Genomic DNA, 14,191 nt, shown 5'->3' with positions numbered 1-14,191 from the left:
ATAGAAAAATGGTAACCCTCAGAAGAGCTTCAAGACTAGAACAATAAAAGACAATAAAGAGATCTCGTGAAACTGAAATATTCAGTAAACTTTATCAGAACTAAAGAGACAAAATATTTTAAATAAGGAACTTGAATTAAAATTTGAGTCAGTGCAAATTATTCTGAATGACTTATACATGAATGTATTTATACTACTATTAAACACTGAACGAAAAATGTTAGTGAAACATCTGTTCAACTGTAATTCTATTAATCTAAACAAATGTTAACACAAATTGCAGGTTTTTATTTTAATTTGTCTATTAACTTTGTACTTCATTAATGACAATAAAAGTTTCAACTGACCGATTCAGGCTGACATCACTTTTGAAAGGCCAGTCCTAGCTACCGCTTGGGAACAAAGATGGGAGGTGAAAACAATCCAGTCACTTTTGTAGGCGGTCACTGTTCATTTAGCATTGTCGCACAAAGATCATTGTTAAGCTCATGGTAGAGCAAGCAGCACAATGAACACAGTCAAATCAGTCAATCAAACCATGTGATTTTTTTTTTAATGGCAACAAAATTTGCAAAACAACAGGCTTCATTTTTTATGAAGTGTAAATCTTGCTCAGCTTGATAATGCATGTGTAGTACTGACACAGGTACAGGTACAGGTAAATGCCCGTTGACATAGGAGCATGATTCTTGCCATTTAGAAAGATAACTTTTTTTCAGTGAATAAAAACAAATAAAGCATGTCACATAAAAATACAAGGAAATAAAAAAATAATAATTCCCCCCCCCCCCCCCCCCCCCCCCCCACACACACACACACACACACACACACACACACACACACACTGTGAGTAGCTGGCAATAACGTGTTTATAGGCGGCAAGCTCACTGGCTGCCGGGAGTGATTTATATAATTTTTTTTTTTCCAATTCCCCCTAGTTTGTATTGATTTGTACACACAGTTTCAGTCTGGCTATTCACTTTAACTGGTATTTAGTCTGTGTTCAATTATTCCTTCATGCAGAATCTTTAGCAGTTATACATTAAATGCAGGCAATATAGGAACAAGGACAGAGCGAGAAGAGGAAAAGATCCTTTAACAAAGGAAGTGAAAGACGCTGTTGTTTAGTCAGGATTGTCTGACTGTGTTGTCATGGTGTTTGGCAGCGAGGATGAAATCCAACTGTGTGAAAGATGTGGAGAAAGTACAGGAGAAAAGAGAGAGGCAGCGACTGCAGCAGCAAGAGCTAAAGGAAAAGAGAGCGCAGGTAAGTGCATGCCTATGATTTTAAAAATACCATAATCAAAATATTATCATCTCTTATCTTGATGTAGAATACGTCCTACTTGCATATACACCCTTATTTAACCTTGGGGCTAAATTTGGGTATTGTGTGCCTTGTGTTTGGTCACTATGATATATTACTTACATTAAAGACTAGCTTTGCAATCTCCCCTATAATAATACCTATAGGCATTTTAATGTCTTGCTGTATGTTATATGATAAATTACTTTTTTTTTTAAGGAAGTGGACACAACAAACCCCAACTATGAAATAATGCAGATGATCAGTGACTTTAGGGAAAGCCTAAATTGCAACCAACTAAACACAGCTGATTTGGTGAGTATGAACTGAAGTACATTTTTATCATCTTGCCATGGATGTTTGCCAGACCTTTTGTGAAATTTTCATGTGCTGATTTTTAGCTGTAATAGTAAAGAGACACTTAATATTGGCAGATCGAAGAGCACCAAATATGTGTTTGCGTGAGGAAGCGCCCTCTTAACGAAAAAGGTAAAAACAGACTTTTGTATGTTTTCTTATTCACTTATTAAAATGCTGTATCACTGTTCTGAATTCTTAATATTTGTGTCATGTGCCCTGTAATCTCAGTTTTCTAATGGATTAACTTCAGCAACCAGTTTAGACTCAAAATATGTAACCCGTTCTAAAGCCTACTAATAATTAGAATTTGCCAGTTGATGCTGAAGCCTTTTGATTCCTTTTAACAGGAATATGAACTCAAATAGCTTAAAATAAACACAACACTGAATGCAACTGATGTCTTTTAAAATCACTGAGTGTGTTAAAGAATGTGTCAATCCTGTGTTGTAGAACTCAGTGGAAAAGAGCTTGATGTGATCACCATCCTTAGTAATGGTGTCGTTATGGTCCATGAGCTTAAGCAGAAAGTGGACCTCACCCGTTACCTGGAGAATCAAAACTTTCGCTTTGATTACGCTTTTGATGACCTTGCAACAAATGAAATGGTTTACAGGTTTGCCTTTTCTTGTCCATGTATCTACAAATTAATTGTAATCCACTAGTGATAAGAGTTTGTTGTCGTCTCGGGTGGACGTGTAATTTAAGAAGTTCTTCTGTGCAGGTTTACAGCAAGACCTTTGGTGGAAGCCATCTTTGAGAGAGGAATGGCTACATGCTTTGCATATGGCCAAACTGGAAGTGGAAAAACGCATGTGAGAGAACATTTTTTTTTTGAATAAATGTATTATACAGGGTTCCTATGCAGTATGGAAAAGTATGGAATTTGATTTTAGTATTTTCCAGGTCTGGAAAAGTATGGAAAATGGAAATCAGGGTATGGAGAAATATTTGTGTTTCCAGACCTTTGCCACTACATAGTAAAATGAAGCTCAACATTCCGACATTCAGTTGAATTTTGCCAAAGAAATGTGTTGAAATGCGGAGGGAGGGAAACGGGTGTTCTGTTGTACTGGCATGCGCTTCGCCACACCCCCTGAACCTGCTTGCTTCTTGCAAGACTTTGGACAAGACACAGGAAAACCCCCTGCTACAAAACACCTCTTGAACACGCGTGAACACACATCATAGCTCCAGTCAGTGTAAAAATGCTTATGGCTTATTTGGCAGTGTTGCCAGAATTTGCTAGAAAAATAAGGCACATGGACCCTGAAAACAAGCGACCCAAGACAAAAAAAAAAACTGCCAACAAAAATATGAAGGCTGTGTGCGCAAACATACATATAAACAAGTTACAACTCTGAATCACCATCCCCAAAATCCGCGACTTCTGATTTTTTTTTTAAGTGACAAAAAAGCAAGCCCAAAGCCGCTTATAACAAGAATAGGCAACCCACGTACGTAGATCAACGTAGGCTACGTTAGGCATAGCCTACTACCAGAGAGAGGAATGTAAACTCGGCAATGGGTAAATGCATGTTTTCTGATGGATGGCTATCCAAACCAGAATACACAGCTTGGCTGAGAAAAGATCCCAAATGGCAAAGTAAGGCTAAATGCAAGCTTTGTATAAAATCATTTGATATTTCCAACATGGGGGAGGCGGCGATTTTAAGTCACATGAAGGGGAAGAAGCACCAGCGCATGGTCACAGCATCATCGTCGAAAGTTTCAACTTATTTTTTTACTCAGTCGAAAGTGGGGCCAAGAACAAACGCCAAGCAATGCACTCCTTCAGGCAACAAATGATGAACGGTGAGAATTTTGTCTTATTATTCTAACAGCTACTCTTCTTCAAGTGCGTAGTAAATATTTATTGAACATCTATCAGCAAACTTGAGCTCATTCTGGCTAACATTCCCTGGGAAACTATCCAGTGAAAACTGCCCATAAAATAAGTAACACAAGGTTATGTTGTAGATATTATATCGTCATTGTCAGCAGTGACTGGACCAGAATGGATGTCAGTTTGAGAACAGGCGGTGACTAAATAATAAAATGTCTGTAAATTCTATTACTCTTTGAAAATTACATGGATTTTAATAAACACATACAGTACTTTACAGTGATTTAAAAGTGTGTATAAATTTTTTTTCGGGACATCCTGTATGTGCTTGACATCTTCACACACGTGTTTTAATGTCTTGAAGTGTGCATCAGATACGTGTGCGTCAGAGTGGCATCCTGTATTTTGTGTAATGTGTATATATATATTTATGACAAAAACAGGGCACTGATACAAATTTTAGGCCAAGCTAAATATGGTATGTATTTTGGTGGTATGTCATAATGTGAGTACCTGTTTGATTTTCAAGTAATTCTTTTAAATATATGAGTAGTTGTTTGTTCGCTGAAGTCTCCAAACCTGAGAATTTGAGTATGGAAAAAGTCTGGAATTTTAAATTTGAAAATGTGTAGGAACCCTGATTATATGACTGTACAGTGCTTAATTCAGGTAGTTCAATTTTGGCTAAGTCTGCATCGCGTATTGCACAGAACTCCACTTACAGTATGCTTGAGTATAAAGTTCACATTGATGTCTTTTGGTTTCTCAGACCATGAGTGGAGACTTTTCAAAAAAGGACCAGGATTGTTCTAAAGGAATCTCTGCCTTAGCTGGTAAATGTTTAAGAATTTGCAGCTCTTCGAGGGTTTTTAAATCCACAGTTATCCTTTTCAAAAATTAGCTACATTTTGAATAGCTTCAAAATAAGCATTCTCAAAAATATGTTTGTTCTGTTACTCTTACTCCATGCAGCTTGTGATGTTTTTCTTATGCTGAAGAAACCCAAATACAAGAAGCTGGATCTTCAAGTCTACACAACCTATTTTGAAATTTACAATGGAAAGGCAAGTGACTCGAACATTTCTGTTCATCCCCCAGAAAATAGTGTTTTGAATGTTGTAAAGCAGTTCTTTCATGGTTATAAAGTGTTAGTGGATGTGGAAGATCACAAAGAGTTTGCAGTACATATGTTTTGTGCCATATCTAGCCGAAGTGAATTACTTTTTGTAAATTTTGGTGCTGTGCCCAGGTGTTTGACCTGCTAAACCGTAAAGCAAAGCTGCGTGTACTGGAGGACGGGAAACAGCAAGTGCAGGTGGTTGGGCTGCAGGAGAGAGAGGTCAAATGCACTGAAGATGTCCTCAAGCTCATTGAGATTGGAAACAACTGCAGGTAACGTGATAAAGCAGTGTGTAATGCTGTCTGATATACAGTAATAAATATTCTGTGTGATTATATGGTGTATCTGCACTTTTTCCCCTTATTGACTGTAACCTGGTGTTAATTTTTTTTTTTTTCACCTCTTGATCCCCAGAATGTCAGGACAGACTTCTGCCAACGCTCACTCGTCTCGTAGCCATGCTGTCTTCCAGATTATTCTGCGCAGGAAGGGGAGGCTGCATGGCAAGTTTTTATTGATTGACCTGGCCGGGAATGAGCGTGCTGCTGATACATCCACTGCAAACCGGCAGACACGGCTGGAGGGAGCAGAGATCAACAAGAGCCTACTTGCACTGAAGGTCAGTCGGTCAGTCACCATAGAAAAGTGCAGTTACAGTTACAGCCAGATTCAAAACCTGTTTTTATAAAGTCAGGACATTAAGGTTTGATTACCTATGAATGGTTTAATACCTTCTGAATTTGAGCATTGAAATGCATCCTAATGCTAATTGATTCTGGTGTCTTAAATGGCTGGTGTTCTGTCTCCATCAAGGAGTGTATTAGAGCTCTGGGTCTGAACAAACCGCACAAACCATTCAGAGCCAGCAAACTTACACAAGTACTCAAAGACTCATTCATTGGGGAGAACTCAAGGATGTGCATGGTGAATAGCCCCTCTGTATTTCACATATCTTTATTTTTATCTTTATGATTTATTTTTGGACAGCTCTGATTATGATTTGTTTTTCCTGATCAGATTGCCACCATCTCTCCTGGAATGGCTTCCTCTGAAAACACTCTGAACACACTACGATATGCCAATAGGTAAAAATGCAGTTTGTTTGGTTTTCTGTATGTAAGTATTTACTGGCTTTGATATTTTGCTTTTTCCTTGCTGCCCCAGAGTAAAGGAGTTTGGGATTAGCCCTTCAGACATCCCATTTTCTCAGGGAGGAAGTCGCTCTGGACTCTCTCCCACTTGCGAGTATCAGCACAAGTTTATTTATCCAGCTTCTCAGCTGCCTGAGCAGCAGATACACACTGTTAAAGCTTTATTTGCATCTAGTTGGCTGATTTTGACCCATGATGCATGAAAAGAAGCTTACACATGGTAGCCGCGGGGTCTTAAAAGTCTTAAAAAAAGTCTTAAATTTAATATTCCAAAATTAAGGCCTTAAAAAGTCTTAAATTGCTTTGCTCAAGTCTTAATTTTTTAAACAAAGGTCTTAAATTTACTCATACTATTCTACAATGTGAAAACGTGGGTTTTGCGTAACATCAGTGAATTTCTTGGAGTATGTGCAAAGAAAGAAACAATATTGATACATTTTCGCGCCGGTGCAATCGTCGGAGTCCGTGGTGGAGAGGAGACTCTGTGAATCGCAGCATGGGGAAGTGTCGTTTTAATCAGCAGTGGCTTTCAGATGAAAGATATCGTGATAGGGTGAGGGAGGTTCCTGGAAGCGACGTTGAAGCAAGATGCTGTGTTTGTCGAAAGACCTTCAAGTTGTCCACTATAGGTCATTTTGCTTTAGTCTCACATGAAGTGCTCAAAGCACATTGCATCTGCCCTCCACCGCCACCAGCCCATCGCTCAGTTCTGCACGGTTCAATCTCCGAATGCACCTGGAGTTGGCACTAGCACCACTGTCGAACGTCAGCAGCATCAGCCAAGCCAGACATCATCGGCAAGGCTAGCAACAACACAAGGGCCGAGCAGTGGCATGATGGGTGTCGGTGGAACCCTGACACTTCAGGCAGAGGTGCTCTGGATTTTAAAAACAATTACGGAACACCACTCGTACAGCTCGAATGAGAGCATAAGCGAACTCTTTAAGGCTGTGTTCCCAGACTTGGAAGTCGCTACAACATCCTCCTGTGGAAAAACAAAACGTCTTACATAACAAAATTCGGTCTTGCTTGTCTTGAATGTGAAGATTCGACAAGCAATGCACATAATGACTTTTAAGTATATAACCTTTATAATAAAAGTATTTTTACTTGAAACATTTGTCATTATTGGGAATTTGATCTGGTGTTCTACGACCGCATAATGGGTGCGATGTAGGTCTTAATTCTCATTTAAGTGGTCTTAAAAAGGTCTTAAAAAAGTCTTAAATTTATGGTGATCAAACCTGGGGAAACCCTGTTACACCTTCATGCTGAATCATATGCACGGATAACATGCACAGCCTCCCCTTAGAGCATATACAGTGGTGCTTGAAAGTTTGTGAACCCTTTAGAATTTTCTATATTTCTGCATAAATATGACCTAAAACATCATCAGATTTTCACACAAGTCCTAAAAGTAGATAAAGAGAACCCAGTTAAACAAATGAGACAAAAATATTATACTTGGTCATTTATTTATTGAGGAAAATGATCCAATATTACATATCTGTGAGTGGCAAAAGTATGTGAACCTCTAGGATTAGCGGTTAATCTGAAGGTGAAATTAGAGTCAGGTGTTTTCAATCAATGGGATGACAATCAGGTGTGAGTGGACACCCTGCTTTATTTAAAGAACAGGGATCTATCAAAGTCTGATCTTCACAACACATGTTTGTGGAAGTGTATCATGGCATGAACAAAGGAGATTTCTGAGGACCTCAGAAAAAGTGTTGTTGATGCTCATCAGGCTGGAAAAGGTTAAAAAACCATCTCTAAAGAGTTTGGACTCCACCAATCCACAGTCAGACAGATTGTGTACAAATGGAGGAAATTCAAGACCACTGTTACCCTCCCCAGGAGTGGTCAACCAACAAAGATCACTCCAAGAGCAAGGCATGTAATAGTCGGCGAGGTAACAAAGGACCCCAGGGTAACTTCTAAGCAACTGAAGGCCTCTCTCACATTGGCTAATGTTAATGTTCATGAGTCCACCATCAGGGGAACACTGAACAACAATGGTGTGCATGGCAGGGTTGCAAGGAGAAAGCCACTGCTCTCCAAAAAGAACATTGCAGCTCATCTGCAGTTTGCTAAAGATCACATGGACAAGCCAGAAGGCTATTGGAAAAATGTTTTGTGGATGGATGAGACCAAAATAGAACTTTTTGGTTTAAATGAGAAGCGTTATGTTTGGAGAAAGGAAAACACTGCATTCCAGCATAAGAACCTTATCCCATCTGTGAAACATGATGGTGGTAGTATCATGGTTTGGGCCTGTTTTGCTGCATCTGGGCCAGGATGGCTTGCCATCATTGATGGAACAATTAATTCTGAATTATACCAGCAAATTCTAAAGGAAAATGTCAGGACATCTGTTCATGAACTGAATCTCAAGAGAAGGTGGGTCATGCAGCAAGACAACAACCCTAAGCACACAAGTCGTTCTACCAAAGAATGGTTAAAGAAGAATAAAGTTAATGTTCTGGAATGGCCAAGTCAAAGTCCTGACCTTAATCCAATTGAAATGTTATGGAAGGACCTAAAGTGAGCAGTTCATGTGAGGAAACCCACCAACATCCCAGAGTTGAAGCTGTTCTGTACGGAGGAATGGGCTAAAATCCTTCCAAGCCGGTGTGCAGGACTGATCAACAGTTACCGGAAAGGTTTAGTTGCAGTTATTGCTGCATAAGGGGGTCACACCAGATACTGAAAGCAAAGGTTCACATACTTTTGCCACTCACAGATATGTAATATTGGATCATTCTCCTCAATAAATAAATGACCAAGTATAATATTTTTGTCTCATTTGTTTAACTGGGTTCTCGTTATCTACTTTTAGGACTTGTGTGAAAATCTGATGATGTTTTAGGTCATATTTATGCAGAAATATAGAAAATTCTAAAGGGTTCACAAACTTTCAAGCACCACTGTACAAATACTGCCTTTCTGTCTCATCTTGAGGGCTGTGCTTGGTGAATATTTTTCATTAGCATCCCACCTATTGGTAATCTGCTTTCATTTCACTTTCTAACTCTGGGCATGTGTGCTGTGTCTTTGTTGTGTGCATTAATAAAGCATCAAATGTAATGACACCATAAGCAGTAAGGTAGGTGGTGGGAAGCATCTAGGCACCTTGGGGCTTGATTAGATTTCAAATCAGCATGCCATACTATAGTTATACAGTTATTGATAGATCTCAGTTTTTTATAGCCTAGATTTGTTTTTTTTCTAGTATGACAACCTGCTGCTTTTAAAATGGTATCATTTGTCACAAGGCTTCCTGTATTTAGAGTTGTCAGAACACATTTTACCATTTCCATACTATTTTAATCATTCAGGGCAAAAGAAAAAAAATATTTAAATGTATGATATACCATATACTGCTTTAGTCACCTAACAGAATGATTTGGCCATAGCATATTATTTAAGATATCTGTATTTCAGCAAAATGGAAAGACAGCCATCGAATGAATCAAGTCAAGACTATGTTCACACTTACAAAATGTCAATACCATCCTTTTTTTTCTGTGCTTGGTGTTATTCACACTAGTATGTCCCCTGCAGATGAATTTGAGCATGCTTTCTCCTGTTCACACAGAGTGAAGGAGCTGACCGTGGACCTGAACAGCATAACCGAAGGAGTCCGACCCAACATCAACGCCATCAACCAGTTGGGTATCATGGAGGGGGAGCTAAGCAGCTCACCTCAGAGAGATAACCTCAAGCTGCTCTGTGAACAGAATGTATGAAACAGACTAAAGCATTCTTTGTCAGAAAGCACTGAAACATAAGATGCTTATATTCAGCAGTTTTAGATCTAACATTTTGGATTAGCCTGATCCAAAGTTTTCTTTTCACATGTATGGAAAGAATGGATGCTATCAGTAATTTTAATGCAGAATGAGTTTTGTTATTTTCAAGACTGTTCTGATGTTTTGTTTTTTAAATTTAATTTTAGGAAGAGGACGTGTCTCCTCAGGTCTCCACCTTCCATGATGTGGTTTCCCTTCTGTTGGAGGTGGAAAAGCAGGTACTAGATTCCTACTCCCAGTTCAAGCAGTTACTCAACCAGAAGATTGATGTCCTGATTGAGCTTGGAGGTAACTCATCCTAAAATCCTCATATTGTTTTTTTATATTTTTGCTGACAATAAACAATCACATCTAAGCTACAAACAGAAGATTTTCACAAATACTCAGATTACTAAAGGGCTAAAGCCCCAGGGAACGTGAATCTGTGATTACTTTCTAACCAGGATTATCTTGGTCTTGTGGACACATATTATACCGTACAAAGTATATAATTGTATAACTATGTAAATGGTAACTAGCAAAATACCAGTAACCAGCCAGTTGTTACAGTATACATGTACTTCATCAGACCATCTGTTAATCTTTGGTACAGCTTGCAGAAGGTCAGTGTCTCTTCTTGTTACCACATAGCTTTTATCACAACTACACATTAATGTTTAAAATTATCTCCAAGTCTGAGTAATCTAAGACCACCCGTAAACATCAGCTATCTGATTCTCAAACGTAATCTCTGTGATCTCCCCTGTTCTGTTCACGCTATGCACCAATGAATGCAGTAGTGCGAATCCAGATATGGTGTATCTGAAGTATTCTGATGACACAGTTATTGTGGACACTTCCAACTCAGCGCAACAACTGCAGTCTGTGATGGATAACTTCTCATTCTGGTGTAAGGAGAATTACCTGAATCTAAACATCTCCAAGACCAAGGAGATGGCCATAGATTTCAGGTGCTCTGCCCCCTGCTCTTCAAGTAGATTGCCAAACAACTGAGAGGGTGGAGGAGTATAAATACCTTGGCTCCATCATTGGCCATCAGCTGACATTTAAAAACAACACCAATCGCATCTTTAAGAAACGTCAACAACATCTGTACTTTCTTCGCAAGCTGCGATGGCTGCAGGTCGATAAGTCCATTCTATAAACATTTTACACCTGCTTCATTCAATCCACCCTCACCTTTGGCATCTTGGCATGGTTTGGCTCCCTATGTGAGTTGAACAAGGGCCCTTTAAATAGAATCATCAAAATGTGTGCAAAGGTTATTGGACAACCTCAGACCACCATTTCAGCCATATTTGAGAAACAAGCCATCAGGAAAAGTAAATTAATTGTATCTGACCCCACTCACAATTTGAACAACCACTTTGTTCTCTTACCCTCTGGGAGAAGCTTTCGGTCCCTGCCCCTAAAAACTAGGCGAACCATGTCTACTTTTGTGCCAGCATCCATCAGACTATTGAACACACATCACTAGTTTTTAAGCTTTTTAGGTATTTCTGTTTTTATTAAGTATTTATTGTGGACATTAGTATGTATGTATGTTTGCCTAACCACAAATGAAGTTCCCTCACGGGAAAATAAAGTTTTCTTGAATCTTGTAATGTACAAGATGTTTCCACCATTGTGTATAGCTGTGCTTGAGTGACATGACAGGCTAGAAATCTTGGACAACCAGATGTCAATCAAGCGTGCTTATCAGAATATTAGGATTATCACCAGACATGTGTTGTGGTTTTTTTTTTTTTTTTGGATCAGTCTGATCTGTGAATTGAACCATTCCAAGTCCACCCCCCCCAACTATATTTCATGGGGCTCTAATGTGATTTTTGTTACCCTTATTTAAAAAGAAATGTTTTAAAATCATCCACCTTTCATACTATGAAATTTGTGCAATATTGTGTCTTCTTTCATTTGACAGATAAAGTGAGTTCGTTCCGCTCAGCCCTGCAAGAGGAGGAACAAGCCAGTAAGCAGATCAATCCCAAGACGCCTCACTGGGACTAAGGTCACAGACACAAGCATGACGGCTAGACACTAAATTACAGCAGTTTCAGCAAATACCAAATAACTGTAATATGTGTCCATGCTTAAACGATCTGCTAATGTCCAGCAGAGTTCCTCAGAAATTAAATGTCTCTTTCTTTGGCTCACGTGAAATATTCAGAATATTAGATCATCGCACTGCTTTAAATTAGCAATGACGGCCTACATGGTCAATGGTAAGGCCTACGTACGTTACAATGGGAAATCAAGTTTTCAAATGCTGCTTACGAATACAAATCATAAATTTTTCTCAGTACAATTAATGTGTTTTGAAAAATAAACAGAGATGCCAGCATACACGATTTGGCCGTAGCGGCTGCGGATTTGAAGCACAATTACGGTGCTACGTGTAGACCTGGATATAATACGTTTTTCCACCGGTTTTGCCTGTGTATCAATCAAATCAACATATTTTCAGTGTTTGGACTGTTCCACGTGTCATTGTTTACACTGAATTGGATAATTCCAGGAATTTCTGTATCCTTATGTTAGCTGCGCTGTGATTGGCTGACCTGATTCATGCTCTCGGCCATTCACAGCGCGTGTTAAACGCAGTGCTCAGAAACACACAGTAGTGATGTGTAGTCGTCTTCCTGGAAGCAAACTGTTTTTGTCAGTCGTGTTCCAGAAATGAAACTTTCAATTTCTGTCACAAACTAGTGTCAGGTGTGACATGAAGACAGACCATGATTTGTGAATGATGGAGTCGCCGCCTAAAAAGAGGAGGCTATGTGAACAGCAGTTTCTAGCTGAATGCGTGACCAAATGGTTGTGTATTGTACAGTCGAAACAGGACAATCACCATGCCTACTATACTCTGTGTACAGTAGGTGCATGTCTGTGAAGATTCTCAGTCATCCAGGTCATAGTAAACTGTGGGTGGTAAAAGAGAGCAACTGGACTTGCTTGAAAATGCCCAGTTGCTGTCAGGTGCTCTAGCCCATTTCTCATTCTCTTCTCATCTCATCTCATTATCTCTAGCCGCTTTATCCTTCTACAGGGTCGCAGGCAAGCTGGAGCCTATCCCAGCTGACTACAGGCGAAAGGCGGGGTACACCCTGGACAAGTCGCCAGGTCATCACAGGCCTGACACATAGACACAGACAACCATTCACACTCACATTCACACCTACGGTCAATTTAGAGTCACCAGTTAACCTAACCTGCATGTCTTTGGACTGTGGGGGAAACCGGAGCACCCGGAGGAAACCCACGCGGACACGGGGAGAACATGCAAACTCCGCACAGAAAGGCCCTCGCCGGCCCCGGGGCTCGAACCCAGGACCTTCTTGCTGTGAGGCGACAGCGCTAACCACTACACCACCGTGCCGCCCTAGCCCATTTCTAATTGATCCAAAATGTCTAAAATTAATACCAAAGAGAAAAATATACTGTTTCTCATGATGGGCATGAAACTGCTTGAAACTGGACTTTCAAGCAAGTCCAGTTGCTCTCTTTTACCACCCACAGTCTGTGTAGGTGCGATTTCAGCGTGCAACATAGGGGGAGGAGCGATGTGTAGAGTAATGCTGTCTGTACTATGTATATTCCATGCCACTACAGACTGCGAGTGAATGTTCAGTCCTGTAACCAAAAATAAGACCGAGTTCAAACCAAACATGAAGACAGAGACTGTGAGCAGCCTGGTTACACATAAGCAATTCATGATCACCAAAGGTTCAGTGTGCCACCACCAGTCATGCAACAGAAGCACACTGAAGAAAGTAAAGTCAGCTACATACAGCAAATTATCTAAGTAACTTCAGCATGTTCAGTTTAATTAAATGTTGTATGGATGGGCATCTTTCAGTATTGACTTTATAAAGTTAAGTCCAGTATTAGATTGGTGCACAGTTCAGGAAGTAAATACAGTATTCATTTTGTTGTTATTCAAAGACCTATACATAATTCTTTTGTCCTTTACTCTTTTTTTTTTGTTGATCATGATGAAACTACTGAAACACTGTATTACACTACAAGCTCAGTTATCTGAACCCCTTTTATCTGAACAGCCTCTTAGTTAGCCAAACTTTTGACCCAGAGAATTTGGATAATTGAGCTTATACTGTACAGTAAACCCTGCATTTATTTTCCTCAAAAAGTAGCTGAAAGTGGTCTAGATTGCATCTTTGAGCTTCCCTGAAATTTGGTTTCTGGGGTCCCCGGCCCCCTCGCTTCACTCGGCTTCATCTCACTGCACTCAGAGATGCTACTATTTTTAATTTGTCAATGTTGGCATCTCTGAATAAAGTTATAGATTAGGTATTTACATTCATTTTCAATTAGATTGTTTTACTGTGCATGTTAGCGTACCGAGTGTATCAGTGTGGGCATCATCATCTTTGTTTTTAGTCCGTTGCCTGACATGCAGGACCCCTTCTGTCAGGCACTCTAGCCCATTTCTAATTGATCCAAAATGTCTAAAATTAATACCAAAGAGAAAAATATACTGTTTCTCATGATGGGCATCTTCCAGTCAAAATCTGTCAGTCTGGGAATTGTCAAGAGACTGCCAAAAGTCCAATAATTGTCAAACAATTTGTATCCTTTCTC

The 14,191-nt window shown here is 39.6% G+C and overlaps 1 protein-coding gene across 1 annotated transcript; it reads left to right on the top strand.

Annotated features, from left to right (window-relative positions):
- The first annotated feature begins 1,165 nt into the window (after window positions 1-1,165).
- Window positions 1,166-11,669, top strand: LOC132892471 (kinesin-like protein KIF2A). The gene is made up of 14 exons (XM_060930756.1): window positions 1,166-1,267; window positions 1,526-1,621; window positions 1,741-1,795; window positions 2,117-2,279; window positions 2,388-2,478; window positions 4,279-4,342; window positions 4,482-4,573; window positions 4,759-4,901; window positions 5,044-5,248; window positions 5,443-5,553; window positions 5,647-5,714; window positions 9,379-9,523; window positions 9,739-9,880; window positions 11,514-11,669. The coding sequence occupies exons 1-14, from the start codon at window positions 1,172-1,174 to the stop codon at window positions 11,597-11,599; spliced, it is 1,557 nt and encodes a 518-aa protein (XP_060786739.1). The 5' UTR covers window positions 1,166-1,171; the 3' UTR covers window positions 11,600-11,669.
- Window positions 11,670-14,191: the final 2,522 nt, after the last annotated feature.

The sequence above is a fragment of the Neoarius graeffei genome, chromosome 10 (assembly GCF_027579695.1).
Source record: "Neoarius graeffei isolate fNeoGra1 chromosome 10, fNeoGra1.pri, whole genome shotgun sequence".
In the NCBI taxonomy this organism is placed as follows: domain Eukaryota; kingdom Metazoa; phylum Chordata; class Actinopteri; order Siluriformes; family Ariidae; genus Neoarius; species Neoarius graeffei.
The sequence above is the reverse complement of the archived record's forward strand: the minus strand, read 5'-3'. Positions and strand labels throughout refer to the sequence as shown.